The sequence below is a fragment of the Gymnoscopelus microlampas genome, assembly GCF_963454915.1.
Source record: "Gymnoscopelus microlampas genome assembly, chromosome: 6".
Classification (NCBI taxonomy): domain Eukaryota; kingdom Metazoa; phylum Chordata; class Actinopteri; order Myctophiformes; family Myctophidae; genus Gymnoscopelus; species Gymnoscopelus microlampas.
The window spans coordinates 36,395,421-36,420,880 of NC_139943.1; the positions used below are offsets into that span (position 1 = coordinate 36,395,421).

At 41.1% G+C, this 25,460-nt stretch overlaps 1 protein-coding gene across 1 annotated transcript; it reads right to left on the minus strand.

Moving 5' to 3' along the window:
- Window positions 1-7,271: 7,271 nt before the first annotated feature.
- LOC311046575 (excitatory amino acid transporter 2-like) lies at window positions 7,272-22,155 on the minus strand (the record flags this gene model as incomplete). The annotated part of the gene is made up of 11 exons (XM_084058970.1): window positions 22,139-22,155; window positions 18,509-18,648; window positions 15,488-15,640; window positions 13,433-13,683; window positions 13,073-13,229; window positions 12,590-12,716; window positions 11,894-12,127; window positions 10,832-11,026; window positions 10,176-10,310; window positions 9,785-10,058; window positions 7,272-7,346 (listed from the first exon to the last, which is right to left on the minus strand). Exons 1-11 carry the CDS (start codon window positions 22,141-22,143, stop codon window positions 7,272-7,274), a joined length of 1,746 nt encoding a protein of 581 aa, XP_083915096.1. The 5' UTR covers window positions 22,144-22,155.
- Between the last annotated feature and the right edge of the window lie 3,305 nt (window positions 22,156-25,460).

A 25,460-nucleotide genomic window follows, 5' to 3' on the forward strand; every position in this document is an offset into this window, starting at 1 on the left:
CATGGAGATGTGGCAGGGTGTATGGATGTCTTGTGATATTCCTTTTGTGTGTCTTATGTTTCGGTGATAAAGTGACTGGGTAAAGGGAGAGCGTTTTTGAGGTTGGGAAACAATGGTGGTCTCTAAAGGGGGTCTGTGTTCTGAGGGACAGATTCATTTGAGAATAAAATATGCTGTGGCATTATTTTCATTATAAATGATTGAAGATTGGCAGCAGATGCTCACAAATAAGTGGATTGAATGGACAAGTCTGCGGAATATTCATTGATTATCTCATTTCAAATACAGCAGGTGGAGTTTAATAGTGTGAGTAACTGGTGTCTCCATCTTTCCCCTGTGCTTTCATCTTCTGTATCGTAACCTTGTGTATATTTCAGACATTGCCTGTGGACCGGGGGTTTGTTTTTCATTTTTCCATAAAACGCTCAAGTTTTCAAGCTCTTAATTTATGCAATTTGGATTTCCATTACTTATTGGTTTCTGTATATATGGTATGTGTTTTGAAAATGCCTTAGAAGTAGCTGTCAATGTTTTGTTATTTTGGGGGGTGAGAGGGTGCAAATTTGTATCCCCTTTTCATTAAATGGACCGTGTCATATTTGGGAATTATTTAATCTAATGCAATACTTATGATTACCAATTATGAAAGGGTTTTGCAATAGTCAAAAGTTGCTAATGTGTGAATCAACTTGATGTATAGCAGAGACTGTACATTTTGAGCACCATTATATGATGTAATTTAACATGGTATGTACAAATATAGTTCTACTGCGTAGGGAACATGAATAATGATGACATGATTTGAATGTGGGAAGCACAGAATCATAATGATTATCCTGAGGATACGTAGAATGATTGCGGCGGGGTATACACACTATTTATATACACAGTATACACTGATTAAAGAAAAATAATATGATGGGAAATATTGGGGAGTAAAAACAATCATTAACAATAAAAATGACTTCTTGACAGGGTGCTCAAGTGAGAGCAACTGCTGATATAATTGGGCACATATAGCGTTGGGTATCGTGTGCATTAAACCGATCTAACAGGTCTGTTTGTAAGAGCTGCAGCTGCCTTCTCTTTGTGCTTGCTACACAGGGGGAAGTGAAACATTTCACAACTCTGCGGATTCCTTACCCAGACCTCAAGTGCCATTGGCCATATTCACACGGCAGACATTTTTGCTCTGACATCATCCGAATAATGTAGGAGAAAAATATCGGCCGTGTGAATATGGTTTATTTATCCTATGTTTTCTGATTTACAGATTGCTAAAATGAATTCTTCTGATTCTCATCGGTGGGATAAACGTCAGTTTGTGTCATTTAAGCTCAGTTTAAGCTTAAGTACAAAGGCAAAACTGAATACAATCATTGCCCACTGAAATGTGTTTCCTTGCTTTCGCTTTCATATGATTCATTTTGAAGAAAATTAGCAAATGTACTAGAGTAGGTGAGTGTAATGATGAATTAACAATAAAATGTTAATGAAAAATATTTGTAAAGTCATGGATAAAATAAATGTATAGAAGAGGTGTTGACAGAATGTGGTGTTGATTCAATGAATATATTCAGAGAAAGAGGGAAGAAAATGGAGTGAATATGATGAAAAGGGAGGTGAGTGAATGAGTGAGTGGCTGGATTGCTTGTCGAGCCAGAGGAAGTATGGTTACCATGGTATCAGGACTGTGATGCAAGACCATTTTAACACAAGCAACCCAGAGTGAGACATAGACACAACAAAAAAGGTCTCTTCTTTTGCATTAATCAAATTATATTATTGTAACTATGAGTGTTTGCATCCTAACAATCATGGATTTGGAGGTATTGTTTTCATCCAGTTTGTTTGTTTGGTCTTTGTAGCCGTTCTGCATAATGTTGATGCAGATGGGATTCTGAATCCAAAGAATATGAGTCCCAATTTGAGGATAATGATCATCGATCAGAGTACAATTATTAAAGAAAACATACTGGGTTTATCATTTGAAGGAAGGTGCATGCAGAGACTTTCTGAGGCAAAACATTATTTTTTATTTTTTGCTTACACGTGAAATGTTTGCGATGACTAAATCCCTATAGTATGCATGAGCTGCTTGTCTGAACTAGCATATACTCTAGCTTATTTTATTTCAGAAAGCTTTGGCAGAAATTGAAATCATGATCAAGAAAAAGTAGTAGCTTTAGTAACGTTTACTCATAATTCATATTTTCATAAAAAAAAAGAATGAACAATGAACGTTTAGTTATGAATCAACATTTATTAGTTATCATATTTGTATATGTACACCAAAGGTATAACACTTATTGATATGTATGAACGTACTCTTATGTATAATATAGACTGGGGATAGAGAAGTTTTTTTGTTTTTTGTCTTTATGGTTTTCAATAATCTCCCCCACACATACTCTTCTCCCTTTACATTAAAATGACAGCAACAGCTTTACAAAGAGAGAAGTTCTAGAAAAGTAGACAAGGAGTGAAAGCTACAGGGCAGGAATAAGATGGTCTACTTAGGAGTTTCTTCAAAAAGACAGACACTTCTGTAAAAAAAAAGAAAAAAAAGAAACAGGCTTGAACCGGCTCACCTTAGAAATATGCCAATCAATTTCCATTTCGTGTTTGTGTGTACATAATATTTTGCAAGGGAACAACATTTTGAGTGGAGCAAAGGCGGTTTTACCAGCTGGTATTTGAATCTGCCTCCTGACATTATACATTGGTTGACTGATAGTTGAGGGGATCGACAGAATCTCTTATAAATTGCATGTGTTGTCTGGTGAAAACGAAAGAAAGAATCTATTAGTGGTCATGTCTTGTTTTGTTTGGTGGTTTTCCATGTCTTGCTAGAACACTTAAAATGAGTATGCACCACAAGATGAAATAATGCCTGAAACTATTACAGGTCAGTGGTTCTCGAACAAAATTAGGACCAGTTAACCACCGTAACCCTATTTTATACTTTACTTACTTTTTATTTTACTATTTTATTTTATACTTAGGAAAATCGAGAAATACACCCTTATGGGGGTTTGACTAGAGTTCATGCTTACTTTGGTTATTACGATCTAACATGTTTAAGTCACTCGTCTGGATAAGAGCATCTGCTAAATGCCTAAACTGTAAATTGTCAATTAGGGTCCCTGGCAGCCAAATACATGTCAATTTTGGGGTCCTATACATTAAAATGTGAAATGAGAACCACTGCTAGGCTAATAGGTGAATGCTCTCCTGTGAAAACGCAAGAAAGGACAGGAAGTGCATTACCCGAGGAATGTTTACATCTACTCTAGGGCTAAACATCCCTGTTAAACAGGCATTCTAGTCCAGGCATTTGATTACGTTTGATATAACTTGTTACTTCCATTATCGTCACCTAGAGGCTGTGCTTCATTCATCTTTCTATTGTACTTATGGGGCAAATTTCTCCATTTCCTTTATGTCTCTCTCGCTCCTCTGCAAACATCATGGGAAATTCCACATAATTGAAAAAGCAAATTTTTGTAAATGTGCTCCCCATCATCGGTGCAGAGACTTCCCCTGGCTCTTTCTCTATCTGTCTGTCTCTCTCTCTTTCTTTCTCTCTCCTTCTCTCTCTCTCTCTCTCTCTCTTTCTCTCTCTCGTATTGCAAACAAATGTTTGCCTTATGATCACTGTAGTTTCTGGAACATTCTGCATTGCCATTGAACAGAACAATTATATATTTATTTATGTACAATGAAAATGAATGCACACGGCTTATATCTTGGAACAATCATTCAAAAACGCTTACATTAGATACAAAAAAAGAGATATTTATATATTTATGTGACAGTTATAAGTGAAGACAACTAGTTAACAGCTATTAGAAAATAATAAACAAGCAATTTATTACACGTTCTTCTCTATACATTTTGCCTAATCTAATTTTATTCGGAACATAGAGGATATTTCTCTAGAGGATTACATTAAAAAATGTCACAAAAATGAATCTATTTGCCTACATATCATTTCAATTCCCCCAATAGAAAGCAATCAAACAGAGAGAAAAAAAAACATCTGTTACCTACAATATATACACAAAGTGCAAGGAGGCACTTCAAATATCATGCTTTTAAGATAGTGTTCCAAAAAACAAACAACCAAAAAAAAACAAAGAATCATTGTTTTAACGTCATGCTTCTAACACTGTGAATTTGAACATAATAGTGGTCCAACACTCAGTCCCCATTGGTGACACTATGGTCTGCATCCTCTCCATTAATGCAGGGCATCTTCCTGGAGAGGTTAAATGGTCAGGCTCTGCGGTTTCAGTGCTGTGGTCTGAAGCGCACCGTTTACATTATGAATATTACGGCCTTTTGGGTTTATTTGCACCAGGGTGTGTGTACTGTATGTGTGCGTTTATGTGTGTTTGAGGGGGAAAAACAAGTGTAGGCGTACGTGCATGAGTGCATGCTTGTTTCATTTGTATGTGCAGGTGTGTGTAGCATCTGTCCATACAGCGTGCACAACAGAACACCAGTGTGGTCTATGGTGTATCGAGGCACACTTTGTTAGATAAGCTCAAAAACCAATATTGAAAATAAAAAACATTTTGTGACTGTGAATGTTTAAACTAAAGGACAGAGTGCTGCACTATGTGTTTGTTAAGTCTTCTATAGTTACTTTAATTGGCATTTGTCTCAATTTTCAGACTGACTGCACAGTTTGAAATGAACATCTTCAAGGCAAGGTTGTTGTTAAGCACAATGAATGAAACAAGACGGAAGTAGACAATAATTGATAAAGAAATCAAATCCACAACTCAGAACAACACAGAATTCTCATTAAAACACACACACACACACACACACACACACACACACACACACACACACACACACACACACACACACACACACACACACACACACACACACACACACACACACACACACACAAAACTTCAAAAATGTTAGCAGCCAGTGGTCTAGTATTCTGTATGTTTACAACTCTTTTTAAACTATTTGGTTCTAAGAGGAATGGATGATTCTTACCTGATCACATGTTGTGGCATGTTACTAGGCGTCCACTGTTCTGTGCTGTGTAATCTAAAACTTTTATCACCAGTATGGACACACACTGCTGCAGCATCTATAGGGACTATGGAAACAGTCTTGAGTTCTGGGGGTACTGGAGGAGGATATGGTTGTTTAGGGCTGGCTAAATACAGAGCTGGTAAACCTTCCCACCTCTAGGTTCATTTACTGGTAAAACTCTTTTTCACATTATGATTATTATATCTTCTGGTAGTTAAATCGGTTTCGATTATTCTTTTGTTTCAGTCTTTATTTGTGCTTTTATATAACATAGAAGCGTATGCTAATTGAACATTTGGAATGTGAAGTTATACATTTGTGTGCTTAGTACACCCAACCCTAAATAAAATATTTGATAAATGTCTTGGGGAAACATCCCATCATATTGGCACGTTATAAAATAGTCTTTCCAAAAGACTTTTGTCGTAAACAGTCACTGTGTTCAAAGTCAAAGCTTTCAAAAGTTGTGCAGTACAGAGACAACTGTTGAGAAAATGATTTGCTCATAAAAGCAAGTAAACATTTTGGGGTATAGGCTAAATGTAATTTTCCCTGCAAATAAGTTAAGACAGCAGCCTGAGTTGTTGTTTTTCCCTTATATCAAATTAATTTTCAGGTGGAAAGAGATCAGTGTCAACAGGGAATTAAATATGTATTCTTTTGTTTCTTTGTTAAAATTCTATTCTTTAAAATATTCTATCCCACCAACTTAAAAAAGAAGCTCAATGACATCTCAAGTTTATTTGTGCTATTGTTCACCCTTATCTGTGCTATATGTTTTCCAGCTTATGAAAACCCTGTCAAATTTGTAGCCATCATTATCATGACATTAATTTTCATTTGATTTCATTGGCTTCACAAAGTAACATTTTTGTAGGAAGGAAATGACTGCATTTATCCAGGTACATATGATAATGCATTTGTTGATATATTATTCGAGTTTAGGGCAGTGATTCTCTTAGCTTTGGGTGTTGAGGCCTCACATTAACTGAATAACAATACCAACATCTCAGATGTAAATGGACATAGTGTAAAAAACCAACAAGACGCTGTCAATGACATCACGGAGGCAGTTCAAAGGCCTCTGTGGATTGATTGATTTTCTGCCTGTTTGGTCCGTATAAGTAACTTGGTCATGTTCTTATCCCCAGCTCTCACATTCATAAAGACACAGACAAACACTGACACATACGCACGCGCACACACACACACACACACACACACACACACACACACACACACACACACACACACACACACACACACACACACACACACACACACACACACATTCGGTATATTCATAGTACGGCATCTTACACGACAGGCAAAAAGAGGAAAAAGTCCCTTTACCTCATAGTAAATGAAAAAGGGAGAAACGGGAGGGGAGAAAGAGAGAGAGAAGGGGAGGGGGGTGATTATAGAATGATTTGTGCTTTAGAATTCCATAGTACATGTGCTTATGTGAGCTATCAGGCTCAGGGTGGTGATCCTGTGTGTCTCTCTGCCTCCTACCCTTTCACCAGTTTGTGGGACCTCTGGGATAGAAATGATAACCCCGGGCAGTTAAGACAGCCATGTGAACTTCAAAGGCTCCGGCAGTGAAGAATCAAAGGTTATCTTGTGAGATCAAAGACAGAGTGAAAAAGAAAACACAGCGGACTCACACGCTCATCGTGATGGTGATGATGGCCGTGCAATGCTTGGAAGTTCAGTACAAACCCCTCTGTCAGTCTATCATGGCTAGCACACAAACTCCCACTCACCATCTGCCACTAGACTGATGGATTGCCTGTAATAAACTTCCATTTTGGTCAGCCGGCAAATTAATCTTCTCTCATCTTCTAAATACAGGATCATGCATATATCACTATAGGGATGTTTTAAGTACCTTTTTTCCCTTTTCTTTTTCTTCCCTCCCCAAGCCTTGAAGTATGCTGTGCAAGCTTTTGCTACATAGCACGTAAATCGTGCTCTAACAAGTAAATTATACCTCTGTTATAGTTTCACGGTTAAGTGAATTAGTATTAGTTATCAGTCAGGTAGACGGTTAGAAAAACTATAAAGGGACTAATAAAAAAATCTACATAAAAAAACAAACAATTAGTAGTTCTGTTCGAGTGACTTTTTTCGTTGACTCATTTTTTCTTTTTTCACCAGATAGGAAAGCTTGTGGAGCTCAGGAGCAGGGGATCTCTGGGCTGGCTTTATTCTTTTTTCCATGGTTCCTCCTCAACAAGTGTGCACTCCGCAGCTGCAGAGCCGTTAGTGGCTGAGGTTACCTGCAAGCAGTTAGCATCCAGATCTAAGCACAGCATCCAAGGCACAGATACACACAAGTCATTGCTGGCAGAAACCTTGTATGTCCAAAACCATTACTTTCCAGGAAATGGGGGGAAAAAGCTAGTCGCCTTCAAATGGATCCAATGTAGTTAATTAGTGACAAGTTCTTATTAATACTTTTCAATGGTTAAATATCTATAAAACCCACAGTCGGATCCCTATTTGGGATCTGTCATAATAGGTGAAAATCTTTTTTTCTAAAATAGATAAAGTCATACAGTGTAACTTTTTCCATTAAACAAAAGTTGATATAATTTTGACTGGTATATTTTTCTACTTTTTAAGTTTTTTTGACAACTTCTCTAAACATTAAATACCATATTAATCGCGAGTGTCAGGGGCTGACATTTTGCCTTCCAAAATGTCCATGAGCGCTAGGACCCTGCAGATTTAATTTTTCAGGGTTCCTTCCGTATGGACAAGCGCTGTAATGTCATGGAGCTAATGAATGTTACACAGTATGACTTTAACACGTCGTGTGGGCTTGAAGATGGGCTATTTTTTGTCATAAAACAATGCATAAAATAGGGAATTCATTTATGAAAAAAAGTTACAAGGTACAAGATACAAGGTTTCTGCCCGATAGCGACGCCAATTATCTTAGCTAAACAATTTGTAGCAAAGAAACAGTCCAGACATGGTATAAAAATGGTCTGATGTTTCACTGCATCCGTCTCGAGATAGAACATAAACATGCATAGAGGGATTCTGAAACTCAGAGACAAGCACTGGTGGCCATGCTTTAGATAGTCCTAAGAGTGTAGCAGACTCTCTTTTACTGACCTGAGAACAAAGTACACATATTTACAACAACCACAAAATGAACATGCAACAAAATGTACAAACATGCAAGGCATACGTACAGTGTATACAAAGAGAATGGAGATGAAATACAAACCAAAAGAATACAAAAAACACTACAAAACTAATGCGTTGTTGCATTTTAGTATGTACAAAAGATTAATTAGCAAGGCGTTCTACAGCGGTTTGAATCTTTAATAACAGCAATGCTAGTCCATGTTATTTACAGCCAACAACTAATAGGAGACGAACTGGAAATAGCAAGCTTTTGTGCCCATATTTCATTTTAAATGACCATTAACTGACAGATTCCAGCATGTGGCGATAGCTCCTTCTCTGTTGCTAGGCAACACCTTCCATCCTTTAATAAATGAACAGGCTCATTAGTAGACCTTTGCAGTCAGGGTGTGTCTGAAGGAACAAGCACTGTGAGCTCCCATAATATTATCTCCTAATCCAGGAGTACATTCAAAGTGGGGATTCAAAGTGCATATCGTTTTATATTATGGAAGTTGCTTTGCGGGTTTCAGTTTAACAGCAAACAACAACTTCTCACAATGGGCAGAAATAGCTGGTGTTGAAATGGAGCCATGTGACTGGCGCTGACTCAGTCGCCGTATGGAGACTGTGAAGAGTGAATATATGCACTGCTAATTGGAAGCGGTATCACATCGTCTGTGCTATAAACCCCTCAGCAATGTCTTCCTTTTTTAAACAAATCTCATAATTAAAAACTATTCATTAATACAGTGTAATAGAGAATTTAAATAATTAACATCAATGGCTTTCTCTCAGACACACACATAGCAAGGGGTCATTTAACCACGCTATAAATAAACCCTAACATTTTGAGGGGGTAATAGAGGCAAGAGAGCAGAAAGCAGAACTCTGGATATCTCTCTCCAATTGATATATGCGGATTTGGGAGCTGACATTAGTTAGTGACCCTGAATAGATGGAGGATGTTTAGTTTAGGTCATAATCTCAGGGAGTGTAGTAGTACCACAATTACATAGCACTCCCTTTCTATTAAACCTATTTTGCATGCATTGAGCATGGATCAGTTTCTATCTTAATTGTAAGGATTTACTGCACAGCCACTTCGTAAAGTCTTTCTCACTTAAAGCTGCATTGTGTAATATGTCTGCACCCCCTTTCTAAAGCGCCTTTCTAAAGCTCCTCCTAAGACCTATCCATGCTTCCCACTATGGCGGATTATCCACCACAAGATGACCAGTAGTAGTTACGTTATTCTCACTTTGGAATGCCTTAGTCTGTTGGGGCGCATGTGAATGGGCAGAGCTGGATTACATCATAATTTATTCCCCTTGATTATCCACATATCGCACCTTGGGCTTTAAAGAACACAAAAGCTGCTTTTCCAGGGGAATAAACAAATAAGCATGCATTTTATTTGGGTTAAATTTTAAATAATTTAAAAAATGTATTTATTCACATTGAGCTGTACAAAGATGCAAAAAAAAAGAGAAGAAGAATAAAGCACAGACGCAGAATGAGCATGAAACATGTAACAGGGTTAAATACAAGTCTCTATGTCCGGAAGCATTAGTGGTACCTTGCACTCATCTACTACGACTGTATTGTTAGCTGTGGCAGTGGTGGTAGCGCTAGCACTAGCGGTAGCCGATAAGACGCACTGGTTGGAGTTGTTTTCGTGGTGATTCTTCATGTCATCATAGTAAGACGGGGTCTTAGTAGTCATCATTTCGATGTCGTCCGACTTGGCCGCTTGAGCGTCAAGCTCATCCAGCTCCGCCTTGGACATGTGGTATACGATGCCTGCACCGTAGGAGTCGCCCACCACGTTCACCGAGGTCCTGAATCGGTCCCTATTCAGAAGAAGGGTTGGATGAGAGATTTTAGTCAGATCAGACGTCTTCTTCTAATTCTATTTTAGATGTATTAATTCATTTATTTATTTATACAGTTCTCAAAGTGGAACTCACAGTAGCCAGTCGACCGCGACCAGCAAACTGATGTCTTGGGTCGGCAGGCCTACAGCAGTCAGGATCAGCAACATGGTGACCAGGCCCGCACTGGGAATACTAGCGGCACCAATGCTGGCTAGGGTAGCCGTCATACTGGACAGAATCACATGACAGAAGAGAAATAATTGCAAAATCTACCAATCATTAGAATTTCTGCTATGTGGGCCTGTTGTTTCTTCACAAAGAAATATAAAGTGCTGTCAACCTGGTTGCAGGTCAGTATCAGTATCATGGTCAGTAGCCTATCATGTCAGTATCATGGTCAGTATCATGGTCAGTATCATGTCACTATCATGGTCAGTATCGCCAACCTGACAGCATGTTATGTTTCTACAAATGTACTAATTGACTGTGTAAATGACTCTACACAGTCAGATCAGTGTTAATTTAACACCATTTGGTTACATTTTTAACCTTCACCTTAACAGTAAGCTCACTAGTAAATGTTGACACCCTGAATGGAACATACAACTAGTATGTACTGTATGTACGGTAATAGTTCGGAGAATGCTTTAAAAATTACCTTAACAAACGTGAGTTAAATCTAAGATTTATACGTAGATGTCGGGAAATGAATTGCAATCATATACCGCTTATGTTTATCATTATATTACCTGACTGTGATGATCTGACCGGGGTCTAGGTCGATACCATTCATCTGGGCAATGAAGATGGCAGCAACAGCCTCATAGAGAGCGGTTCCATCCATGTTGATTGTGGCACCGACTGGCAGCACGAAGCGGGTGACTCTCTTGTCAATCCCCAAGTTCTCCTCCAGGCAACGGAAGGTGACAGGCAGTGTGCCAGCACTTCAGAGAGACAGAGAAAGTAGGAATTGTGGGATTAAACTAAATGTATCTGTACCTCAATCTGTAAGGCCTTTATACACCGGGGGTGAATTTTTTTTTTTTAAACAAATCTTGTTCATGCTTACTGTGCTTAAGAGCACTCTGGATAAGAGTGTCGGCTAAGTGCCTAAATTGTAATTTAAATTGTGTCATGAGTACATCCACAAAGAAAGTTAATATTACAGTGATGAAGCAAATTTTCATTCAGAACAAGGTTTTTTTTTTTACTGTGAATAAAGGCATCAAAATGTATGAATGTATCAATAGTTTTTGTATCAATTGATACTATTCATATCAATTGTTCGTCAAGTCCTCGGTAAAAGACCTTTAATTTCAGGAAGTTCAGGAAGCATGAGCTCGGCCCTGGCCTCCCCAGGCTGTGGGGGACTGGTCTAACGCTGGTGTAGGGCTGGTGTAGTGCCCAGGATCACTTAGGAAATTGGCACCGGGTGAAAAAAATGGGTTACAAAAATCGCGGGATAAATATTATTTAAAAAAAAAAAGACCTTTAATTTAACTCTGAGGATGTAAAAATGGACCCTTACGGGGAGGGGTATAGTGCTACTTTTAGAAGTGGGAGAGCGTATCTACAGTATACAACTTTTTTCCCTCTACACCAAATCCCCTCGCCAAAAATAGCCGATCTACAAGATCGGCTATATTCGGCTAATGTTCCCCCTAAAATATGGATGCTGGAGTTCAAGTGGTTATTCAATTGACCAAAACCGAATAACTTCTTTATTAAACCCTTGCTTACAGGATTTTTTTCCACTGAGTTAAATTAACACACAGATTTCATTGTATATGCACTCATCAACACACACTGACCTGGAAGCTGTCCCCAGGGCAGTGATCCAGGCCTGGAAGATGCCAAGGAAGAAGGTGAAGGGGTTTTTCCTGACGATGACAAAGTATATGCTGGGCAGGAAGATGACACCGTGGATGATCAGGCCAACAATCACTGTCACCATGTACATCCCCAGCTGTCTGGCGACCACCTCCAGGTCTTTGATGGAGATGATCTTACCACAGATCAGGCAAGCGATACCAAAGGGAGAGTACCTGATGAAGAGACAGAGTTGTCGTTAGCTTTAAAGATTCGATTAACCTACGGGAGGAGCAAAAACATCATTCACCTGTTAGCATATTCGACCGTTGGTGGTGACTCCCTTGTTTACTTTATTTCTCTTAATCATCTATGTTAAAGTCACTGTTGATGATACAGTGTTAGCGAATTAATTGAGCATTCATGTTTCAGTGATATAAACTTGTATTACTTTCAACCTGGCATCGCTATTTTGGGGCGAAAATTTGCACACACAAAAAAAGTTCCAACATTTTCAAAACATTAAAAAAATGTCTGAATTGGCCGAAATAGCAGATCAACAAGCTCACTGTGAGCTGGTAAACTGCTATTTTTGCTATTCATCATATGACTAAGTATATGGCTTAAAGGGAACATAATTCCTGGTATATATAGTCATTTTTTTCCAGTCCACAGAGATCCCCCGCAGTGTTACTGACCACATGATCAAGAGGACAAGTTTCATTACAATCTCGTTGAGGATGCTGAAGAACTCGATCATGAGTCTGGCTCTCTCTCCCATCTTGCCCATGCAGATACCAAAGGCAATAAAGAAACCAATCAAGCCTGCAGACACAAATTAACAGACTGAATCAAAACTGTGAATGTAAATGTGTACAGTATAGAAGGCAGAAGATAATGAATAGAATGAGACGAAAAACAGCATCATTTACAGTCAAGGAGAAAAACTGGCCCACAGTTGAGCCTTTAAAGAATTCGTATTTTAAGGTCCATTCAGACCAAGCACTATAACTATATTGTTCACCATTGGTTATAGTAATGGTGTGGTCTCTGCCAAACAATATCTTTATAGTTATAGTTATGGTGCTTGGTATGGACAGCCATTTAGAGTTTTCTATAACAAAAATCTATAACTTGTAATTGCATTTAGATGCATTTAGATGTGAAGGAAAGTGATATACCGAGGACGTTCATGCCATTCTTCATCTGAAGTGTCTTTTTGATGACAAACTGTGGCTCTTTGGTCAGGTTTGCGACCAAACTCTCCACGGCGGTGGTGGCGGTGGCATTTACGTCCTCGTCTATAGCCATCTCCACCTTCTTTGTGACAGTCTGGATCTGTGGTGGGAGAGGAAACATTATTGGAGATTGACTTGTAGCATTGATTGGGCCAACTGTACCAAGTAAAGAAAAGTCACTCAACTGTGTCCTGTATCCTGTCCTGTTTGTCCCAAAAACCTTCGATAGTAGCCTAATACAGTCAGTAGCCTCTATGTATTGTATTGTTGCCTTTTTCCTCATTTACGCATCGGTCCAATTACCTGCTGGAAGCAAGCCTGCACCAGGTTCTCTGGGAACAGGTTCCTGATCAGATCGAAGAAGGCGTCCAAGCTGGAGACATCATCGTTCTTCTCTCCCTCGCCCAGACCCTCCTTCAGTTTGGGGTTGCCGGGGTGGATGATGAGCACCAGGATGACTCCCAGGACAGCAGCAATGATAGTGGTGGACATGTAGTATACCATAGCCCTGGTGCCCAGGCGACCGCTGGATTTGGCGTCCAAGCCGGCCAGACCTGCAGCCAAAACAAGCAGGATTTGTTTTAGGGACGTAATATGTAATAGTTAACCGAACTAATCGATTTAACCGATTATAAAAACAAATCAATTTGATTAAAATACAACATTTTCAAAGGAGATATACAAGCTCACAATGTGAGGTTCTGCTATTATCGCTATTTTTGCATGACAACATTGTACAAGGAAGTATGAAATATAGGGCTTGAATGTGTGTATTGTGCCTGGTAATGATTCTGCATGGGAATGTTGACTCAATATTCCAGAGCATGACAGGCATAATGCAAACCAGCCAATTAAGTTCTAAATAATGATTTTTAGTCACTGATAATATGTATTGAATATTTGAATGAAACTTCTTGTACGTAAAGGTATTATTGGTGTCTGGCCGGGAAGACGTTTTCTCGCTACTGGTAACCATGTAATCCAGTACAGCCAGTTCATGGTCGGGCCGTCGGCGACTAAACCGGCAACCCCCTTGAGCTTCAGTTCTTGGGGAGGGTGATCAGGCACCCTGCGGGACGAAAAGCAATACCCGACAAAGCAACATCCTTGTTGATGTTGACCCTGAGCTGCAGTCAGATGGTATCTCCGCCGTCTGGATCTCTCTTCCTGCCGTGGATCAAGATACCTGAAGACCAAGATGGTGGATCGGATGTCGCACTCCAACTCCACCTTAAACCTCACGCGAACGGCTTCTCCTCTCTTCTTTCTCTCTCTTTTACTCTAGCTTTCCTATCTCTCCTCCCCAAAAGCCCAGCGGCGTTGGACGACAGGCGACGGGAGCAGGGGCAGGTGAGCCCTGGGAGCTCCTAGCCTGGGACCCACACGCTGGCGGCAGACGCGTGATGATCGCTGGGACGATGAACATGGTGGCCCTTCGGTAGCTGCGTCTGTGTCAGGGCAGGGCTTTTGAGCCATAGCGCTGCCCTCTCCAATTCGGAGAAGGCCCTAGAAAAGCAGGCACACAGACGGAGAGACCAACCCAGCTAGCTCAAGAGGAGAGGAAATGAGAGGAACAATAATGTTAAGCTCATGTTCTAGTTTTTTCGTGGTTCTATGTTCATGTCTTCCCCAGCTGTATCTCATGTGTAATCAGCCCTCATGTGTCTGTATATTTGTTTTGTTCCCCAGTCTCAGTCTTTGTTGGGTCATTGTTTGGTGTTGCCTCATGTCAATCTGTTTGTGATGTCTGTTCTGTTAACCTGAATTAAAACACCCAACCATGGGTTTTGAACACTGCCTGCTATTGAGTTCTCAACACTCTGTACTTTTTTCCTGCCTAATTTTGAACCAGTTCAGAGTGTTTCCACTGAAAATGAATTGGTTCAGAACCCTAAAAGTTGGTTTGGAACAGGAACTTCTTGCCCTGAACTGGGAACCAAAGTGGGCGTGTCACTATTCTACAGGTTGGAAGATGCAGATGCAATGTAAACCGTGGCAAAAGCAAGTAAAAAATCATCATCATAAAAATAATAAAAAAAGAAAGGTGAAAAGGTAACTGCCTTTGGCGATTGAATTTCCCCCGGTCATATTCGACACATTGCTGGCAATCGAACCAGGATCAACTGGTTACTCCTGCCTTTAATTACAATGGTCCCTATTCTGGCCTGTCATTGTGAAATCCTTCCAATGTTTTTACATTTTCAAAAATAATAATAATAACAAAAAGTTATTAAAACTAGGAATACAACACTTAGGCTATATCACAAAATTATGATATCCAAAATCCCAGACAATATTAGTCTTATATCACGATATCGATATAATATCGATATATTGCATAGCCATAGCGGGTTGTACCTGTGATCAAACTGGAGATGATAAGTGGCAGGATTAACATCTTCAGCATCCTCATCAGGATGTCTCCAGGGAAGGCTATCACCATGACGATATCTGGGTGAATAGGGGAGGCGACGCGAAGCATACACCCGAAAACACATCCCAAAATCACACCTGAAATGAGAGAAGACAGCGAGAGAGGGACAAGACGTAGACATTTGTCCAGATTAAGGAATGCAGTCAAGTCATGTCACCTTTAATTATATACCACATTTAAAAACAACAAAAGTTGACCAAAGTGCTTTCCAATCAAGGCCAATGACAAATAACATGGTGACCACAATAGCTCATAACCCATAAAAACAAGACTAGAGTGTAAAACATAAGAAACAATACAATTTTAAAATCAAGAGCAAGTGGTATTGAGGATTTCTTGTATAGTGTGTCTTATTACAACCACACACAGAGATTTTGAAAACATGACCAATGACAAAAAACTCCCATATCTGCTGGGCGAAGTACAACAATGTGCAAACACAGCAGCAAGATTCGTGAGTTGCTGTGATAGGAGAAGGATATCGAACGGAACACAACCACCCTAAAGACTAATCATTGTGTATATTCCTGCACTATACCTGCACCCAGTGATCTTGGTACATAGAAATTGATCTATTGAAGATTCTGACTTTCAAATGTACATTTTTTGTTTTGATTGTATCGCTGTATTGTTGTATTGTGCTTTTTGCTTTGGCAATGTAAACGTATGTTTTCTCATGCCAATAAAGCCCTTTGAATTGAAAAATTGAATTGTGTCTTTATGTCTTCAGAAATTGAATACATAGGACCACAATAGAAACAAGCCCTCAGGACTTTTTGTGTTATTATTATTATTATTATTATTATTATTTCAATCAATCAATCAATATGGCCAACAACCTCAGACTGAATTAAAAGCTACAGAAAACTTTAAATTGTGTGTCTTTAAATTTGAGGGATTGTTTAATGGGGAGGGTGCAATCCCATATCCAATATATCCCATAATGCAATTAATTGGATATGCAACCCTCATGATGGTTAAAGATTTCATGCTATTGTGGGCAGTTCATAGAAGATCTACAAGAGCGTGAATAAATGACAACACTGCTTTCTCTCCTTAAGAGCTGATCCGTGCTCCTCATCGATTTGATTGTTTGGAGCAGTGTGGGATGCTAGTGGGTGGGGGAGATAAAAAACGAAAATCTACTGCAGTGTGAGAGAGGATCTCAAAGCAGATTAAGATCAGATGTCTTTGAAGCGTTGGGGAGTAAGCAGCACATCAGTAGTTCTCACACTGTCTGGCGGAGCATCTGTACTACCTCCAGCGCCAACAGGTTTTCAAGGAAAGCTTCACGTTGGCAAGGAGTCTAATTTCTTTCTCATTTTGGAGTACAATCTGTGTTGTTCAGGGTAAGAATGAAGGGTCCTTATCTCACCCCCTATTTGTCCTCTAAGTGATGTATCTTAACAATCACATCTTAACGTATTTTGGTCATGTCATTATGCATAAATCTTTAGAAAATAAAAATATAATTGAAATATAATTTCAAAACCTTTGCAAACAAATCTCAACAAATATAAAAATAGCCATTCTACAAGCTGATGATTTTTTTAAATAGGGCTTTTGGCTGCAGTCACACCGAACTTTAATTCTGTCAACAAGGCGGATTCTGCTTATGCTTTTCAATGGGAATGGAGCATTTCTTTCACAATTGTTTTTTTTGCTGCTATACCGCCAGTGCTTCTTCTGACCTCTGTGTGCTCTGACTCCCTGCAGTCCTGTCTGTACTCATGCCCTGTGGTTGGGTTACTGAGTCTTGTCCATCTCATAGACAAAGCATGGCCTGAACCCAAAACCTTGGCGCCCCCCAGGGGTTGCACTTCCTCTGCCACTGCTCTGCTGCCAAAGACTGGGAGGCCGTTTATTAGCATACACTATAATCACATCCATTCCAGCTTCCTTAAATTTGTAAGCAGTCCTCTGTGCCTCGATTTATGCTGTACAGTGTAGCAGTGCCCTGTGGATTCAGCTGACCCATTGGACTTGGATGGCACTGAATTTCCTGTGCAATAGAGTGTGCCTTCTCTTGAGCCCTACTGCAAACCCACTCCAAGTCAAGGCCCTATCTGCCAAGTGACAGATGATCAATGATTGTATTGGCTTGAACATTTGAGGGGTGTACTGCCAAGTGTGATGTACCGTACCCCCCCCCCCACACACCCACACACACACACACACACACACACACACACACACACACACACACACACACACACACACACACACGTAATTCCTTAAGCCCAACTGAATTAAAACAAATTTGCTATGACTTCATATTAAAATGTGCCTGTGCGCCCTTTGATCATTTAATTAAAACACCTCCTCCAGCATAGTGAATCACTCTCATAACTGCAATTCTTATGCACCACAAGGGACTATTTGTGTGCTCAGTGACATGCTCGGAGTGCAGTAGGTGCCGGTGGCACTGGCTTGGAGAAGGTCAGGGCGACTGCTGCTACTCTGGGCCTGCAAAGGTAGAATCTCTCCATATTAACACCTATTTACAGCCAGATCTGAAGTGGTGTCATTTTAAATTTTAACCACTTTAACCATATTTCATACTTTGGCTATTCAAAAATAGCAGATATACAAGCTCATAGCGCGGCACAAAGTGACGAGCTTGTAGATCTGCTATTTTTGAAAAATCGTGAGAATGTGTGGAAATCTTTGAATATATATTTTAAAGTGAACATTTTCAACTCAAATCTTTGCTTCTGGGGGTTCCTGGAATAAAATATTGAGATGGGTTCCGCAGCCAAATACATATAATTTTGACATGAAAAAGCAGCACTGATATAAGTTTTTCAGAAAACTGTCAGGATTCAGAAGACATTTGTAGAATTGGCCTCAGGTCTTGGGTTAAGAAATGGGTTAAGAAAGAAAGAATGAAAGAAAGAAAGAAAAAAATAGAATCAATCAAACAAACAAACAGTAAATGTACAAACCGAGAACAGTGAGTGTGAGCAGCAGGTTCTTGAACAACTTGGAGCAGAGTTTGGCACATTTGTTCTGAGGTCTGGCCTCAATGGGCTCCAGATGACTCTCGTGCATCCTCACCTCCACTTGCTTAGGCATGTTGTTGGCACTGGGAGAGAAGACATGGAATGAAAAGGAAACATTACACCCACATCCACAGCATTTTGAAGGCTATGTACACCATAGTCCTCATCCTGACCTATACCATGGGGATCATACAGTCTCTGTATGTTCTCAATATAAGAAAGCACAATACTGTAGATTATGCTGACTCCACAGCAAAATACACAACCATAATACATACATCAGATCATGGGAGTGTGTCATATACTATGTATCGGGAAAAAAGGCATTATTGTGATGCACTGTATATTACAGACATGTCTTTACATTTGGCATATTACAACCTCAGCACGGTTCTAGGTTAAAAACATCATTGAACATATTAACTTATATACATATTAACGTTCTGTTCTGATCAAATAAATATCAAAGTTTGGTCGGTCACCTGTTAGCTCAGCTATAATGTCCAGCTATATAGTTACCAGCTATGATTAAGAAAAATAAACCTAATATAGTAGTAACATAATGCTATACAGGTGTGTAGTGTCCAAGGGTTTTGACTTGTCTCCTAGCAACATGAGAGCATTCGGCTGAAACATCTACTAAATAGCAGGTGGAAGATGATTGCTTGGAGCGTAGGAACTCAAATACCCCTGAGAGATGAGATCCCTATTTGTGGCATATTTCAAGTCATTTTATTATCATAACTGGTGCTGGGTTCCCCTTATGGTAGTTAATAAAGTACATGGATTTTGGCTTTACTTGTATTAGAAAAGTGTACATATGTTTTATGCATTATGTAATAATCTCAAATGAAGCTATATAGTCCTTCACCAACAAAATATATAAAGGATTAAATATTGGATAATAAAACAGCACTTTGTGGAAAAAGTATTATCACTGTATGTATCAAATCTATGAAGAATTATGATTTACTATTTAAAACGCTGTATGGATTTAAGGATCCTGGATGTAATCTTTATGACCACAAATAATCTCTACGAAAGTACACAGTAAAATCCTCATTGTTAATTTATCCATTTGTTACTCTGAGACTGTACAAATGTAACCAAATGGACTCTTACAGGTCCATTTGGTTACATTTGTACACTGTCAGAGATAATATGTATGGCTTGGCTTAAATACATTCTTGACAGGCAAACAAGGCGTTTTGAAACACTATGGGAATCAGAGCCTTGCATTAGAGAGTTCTGCCAATGAGGGGGCAGAAACGGCGCCGGTCACGTGGTTCATGTGAACTGGAAATAGTTACAAACGCTCATAGACTCCAGTGCATTCCGTAAACTTCCGGTTTAGGGCTTTGTAACTATTCGCCAATAGAAGGCTATGTAGACGACCTGGCCCGATGAAGTGGACGGAGGTGACGCAACTCTCCTTGAATGGCTCTGATGGGAATGAGAACCAGAGAGTGAAATGCAGACACTGGAGTACGGAAATCACTCATCACTTGAGAATTAGCCAATTTACTGACTGTTTGGATTAATGCATCCTCATCCTCCAACCCCTCCCTCTCTCCCCCTCTCTCTTCTCTACTACATACAGCAGGTGTCTAACCCTTTTTGACAAGAGTTCGACCTGACAGAATGTTGAAAAACAAATGGAATATTGTGGTGACAGAACGATTTGTCAAGCTACCTATTTCATTGTTCATTACAGGCAGCACAAAATGCTAGTTTCCTCTAGTTCTGCAGAGGTTGGGAATGAGTTTGTTAGAGAGACAGACGCCAGCTGTGTCTATCACATGGCGGTTAGGCAGCAGTACGAATCACTACGGACAGCAAGAGAGAGAGAGAGAGAGAGAGAGAGAGAGAGAGAGAGAGAGAGAGAGAGAGAGATGCTATACAGATTCATTGTTGTTCATATTCTACATCCCCTTATGGCAGAAACAATCCATTACAAATTTTAGCATTGGTCTGACATTTTCCTTTGTATTGATAATATAGTGAGGTGCCAATGTCTCCATTTAGCCTATTCAGGAGGCCCGCATTGATGAGGGACAAAAGGATGGCAAAGATGAAACACCGTGTGACTGAGTTTAACCCTTCACCTCACCCCTGGGGTTAGTTATAACAAAGTCACAAATGGCCGTCTCAATAGCTTCTGTAATGTTGTTTTGTCCCCTCACCCTTCACCCCGTGGTCCTTCAGAGGGACTGCGGATGCTTTGTAGATATTAATCATTTTTGCCTGTCAAGCATTTTCAAAAACAGAAAGCAGATTAGAGTGGGGATAGGGTGTGAGAATCGCAGCATATTTGGAAAGCTTCCGGCCCACCCAGGGCTTCTTTATTTGGCTGTTGTTCCCGTGAAAGTAGTCATTAGCAATTATCCACAAGTACATGCACATGTGTGCAACACACACACACACACACACACACACACACACACACACACACACACACACACACACACACACACACACACACACACACACACACACACACACACACACACACACACACACACACACACACACACACACACACAGAGAGAGCAAGTAGATTGCTATAGGAAGCCCACCTGGCCAGCTTCCAGGCACACAGATGGACCAGCCCTGTTCTCTCTCATTCATTTCATACCAGTGAGAAAACGAATGCAGTACATGTAAGCACCACGCAGCATTTGCTGTCATCACACTCAACTTAGGCATGTGTCCACATTTCAGGAGAGGCTGTTTTAATTAGAAGTGAAATGAGGGGGGAGGGGTGGGGGCGCAAAATGAACATTTACCATGTAATCCCATTCCATGAGACTGATGAGAGTCGTTAATTGAATTCTCCCCTTTCCTCTCCCTTTCAGTATTTTTAGCACACAGGGAGCGGAAATAGGCAGAAAATCATTCTGTCATGGCATTCACATTTGTTCTGCTCTCCAACAGCATATATGGATAGACAAACCCTCACCTTTGCAAATGAGAACGTTTATATTTCAGTTGACTATTTGTTTCAAATTCCATACTGGCTTAAATGTTCTTATTATCGGCATTACATTAATGCTTGCATGCTCACACACATGTATGCAAACAAAATAATTACCCCTCCTCTCCCGAGTCTCTAATGGGATCATTTTATAAACCGATTAATCTTAGCTCAGAGCTTAGTCAGATTAATTGAATTACAGGACTGCAGAGACATGAGGCACTGATGAAGGTGTTACTAAAACAAGACATGCTATATGTATTACCTCAGGACACATAGCATCCTGACAGATATATACATCAATCAACTCCTGAAATAATGCACCTTTCCTCTAATTACTAGTACACATGCATTCAGCATGAAATCATTACTTAAAATGCTGCAAGTCTGATACTTATTCTTTCGCAGCAATTATTTAAATGACAAATGCAATCCCATACTCTAGAGAGCAGTGAAGCCATACAGATGCTTGAAATAGCAACAGCAGGTGTCATCGACTCAGACTTACAACTTGTGCAAATCAATGAATACACTCTTTAGAAAAACGATCAAAGCAGTGTCGCCCATGGAACCGTGAAATGAGATGTAGTCGTACTTACTTCATTTCTAGTGGAGTTGAGGTATAAGTGCTATATACATTCACCAGGATCAGAGTTCCAGTCTTTGGTATTTAAGAATGAGCCACAAAAAATAAAAAAATAAATAACAGTATTACGATCAAAGCTGCTCCATCAAAACGCGTTGTCAGCGATGTCGACAGACGAGGTTCCCCTGTGTAGGCTGGTGGAGACACCCGAGCTCTGCTGACAGCTAGAAGCTCACAGTTGGCAGACAGCTACCCCTGAGCATCAAGGGAGGAGCAGGTCCAACACAGAACAGAACCAGACGACAGATCAAAGTCACAGCCTCAGCAACCCAAGTTGCCCCGTTCCTGAAGTCTGTCTCAGAGATGTGGGCCAGTCTGTCCAGAACCCCCCCCCCCCCCAACCACCACCCCCACAAACACACCCACCACCAAAACCCACCCCAAGAGGTACACACGTATACCAGACATCCCCCCCCCCCACACACACACACGCACAACCCCCCGCCCTTACACACATACAGAGCATAATATACGCATGTACAGTAACTCTGGAGACGAAAATCCCTGGAAATGGTAATCCCCCTAGAGAGCATGGCATGCACCCAGACTCATCGTGCCTCTACAGACAGACAGCCTGCTCTAGATGATCATGGTGAGGCGCTCACTAATGGCACAATATGGGCAACAACGTTGTTTTAAGAAGCCTCTCGTCTGACAGAGACCAACTAAAGGATTAACATCGATGTTTTTATCATAACATCACGTCCTCCCAATGGACATTTTAATTCTACAACTCTGGGAGTCATAGTCAGGCAAAGTATTATGTCACAACCCCGATGGCTTGCGTGCTTCATGGAACTAAAAGCCCACAATCTGTATGTTATCACTTCTGCTCCGATCTCCACAAATGGTGCGGTCAACACATGTGGGATAAAATGTCAAAATGTCATGGTCTCTCCAGCTTCTGGGTCCACACTTGACACACAACGTGACATAAAACTATGGAAAAAGAGATTAAACTTGTGCCAAGGACAATCACTGACAGGCCCAATGTACAGAACAGTACTACAGATTAAAAGACATGTATATAACCAATATTTGATGAAAGTGACGTAAAATGTCAAGTTTCCCAGCAGTAAAAATGCTTAATTTCTACAACTGTGTCAAAAATCGACCCAGCCTTTACTAAGCCTTGTCCGTGAATGCTTCAATGTATAGATTAACCTCCCTGTTGGCCTGTTCAATGCAAAAGGGAAACTCCAGAAGCTCAAAGGGCCAACGTGAACCAAGCGGGGGATGGCGTCACGCTGGTTTTACTCCTGCCTCCCAGCAGCATGGGATTCCTCAATGTATTGAGCAGTATCACATTATTCTAATTAGGGAAATGTGTCGGAAAGCCCCCCCCCCATTCAAACAACAAATGACCAACAGTGTGACAAAAGCAGAGGAATGCCATTCCTGTCAACGGAGGTTGTGTCGTGAGAAATCGCTCATCCTAAATCCCTTGACATGTCATACTCACTCAAAAAAGGGGTTTCTCTTAGGGGAAAGGCACCATTTTGAGGATGAGAGAGAGTGGCAGAAAGTTGTGGGAAGGGGGGTTCATGAGGGAGGGAGAGAGAAAAAGAGAGAGAGGGGGGGATACTATGCGATGGTTGGGGACCAGGGGTCACACCACCACCTCCAAGCCAAAAGAGAGGCCTTCGTGGGGAGGGCAGCCATCGCTGCTCTTGGCTGGGACCATGTGAAGCTCTCCGCTTCCTCTCTCTTCCCCTCTGAGGGGCTTTGTTTCGCACGCAAAACAGCGGCGGTGGCCCCAACTCGCCCCGCCAAGCGCCGTGTCCAAACTGGCAGGGGCGAGAAAAGGAGGGGTGGAGGGGGGAGGGAGGGTATGGCGGAGGGTGAAGTTGGGGGTGGGGGCAACGGGCATGTCCAGAATGCCAGCCCCATTCAGGGCACTGATGTCATGCCTGTGCCCACCGTGGGAGAGCGGCGGAGGGGCAGAAGCGCCCCCTTCCACCCCCTAACCCCCCACCCCCCACCCGCCCCCTCGCAGTCTCTTTTTCCCGGGATGAATGAATCTTTCAGAAACGGTGATCCATTGTGTCCCATAATCGACAGCGATTATCCCGATTTTATGCTGCCTTCCCGGAGTGAGGAGGTTCCCTGAGTGCTGGCTTTGAGAGAGTGCACCACGATGCAGCCACGATCAACAGAGGTTGTCCTGGCAACACTCACAGCTTAGAGAGAAGGGGAAGAAGTGGGGTGGGGGGGGGGCTCACTGCCTCACAAGCTTGAGCACGCCGCAAACACACACACACACACACACACACACACACACACACACACACACAGTAAAATCCAGTGTGCAAAATGGACTGCTGTTTTTACTGGTTGCGTGCACAAACACACACGCACACACATGCACTCAAGCACTTGTAGGTGGCGTACAGCTTGATAGATTTATAGAGAAGAAGATGCCATAGATTTTGTGCTGGAAAGTGAATGGTGCGAAGACAGCAGGGGTGGTTAGAGGGGATGACGCCAGCCAAGTCCCAAAGATGGAAGTGAAACATGGACGTTATGTGGTCAATGCAACCTACACTTTTTACAAATTTTACTACAAAAGGGTTCCACGTCACAAAATAAAACTCAGCTTAACATTAACAGCTTTCAGCAGCTTAGCAAAAACATCTCCCCACATGGTTACTGCCGTATAATTACTTCCGCCACCGGCATGCCCTGCACATAATGGTGTGTCTGTACTGTGTGTACTTACATAATAATTAACAAGTTTCCGTTTTGGACCGTTTGTCTAGCTAATAGCTATACATGTCCAGCGTCGGTTGTTGGGATACATGTGATGGCATGGCACACAAGGGGATGTGAAGGGGTGTGAAGTTTCCCATTGGTCTCCGAGGGGCCCAATGTCCGTTCTCATGCCCGCAGCATCACAATGCACTTGTGAGGTAAAGACAACTGGAGCTGGGCCAGGCTCCGGATATCTCTGGCCCCTCTGGGCCTCACAGCCACTTGCCATGCAGTGGGAAGAGATGGGCTAACACACACTGGCTGCCTAGGAGCTGTGAAAAAAGCTCTCTTAAAGGAAACTCTCTGCAAACACTTCAGGTTGTGCTGCGCATGGGAAGTGGGAGATAAATCCCGGCATGTGAAGAAAGGGAAACTTTGTCGCTCTACAGCTCCCAATTATGTATTCCATGATGGTTGTCTGGATGAATGCATTCAGTGATAGATAGGTGTGTGTGGTCTGTCATGCTTATCTGGATTATCCTACCAGTACTGTAGCCTACTGTTCTTCAGTTGCTCAATTACAG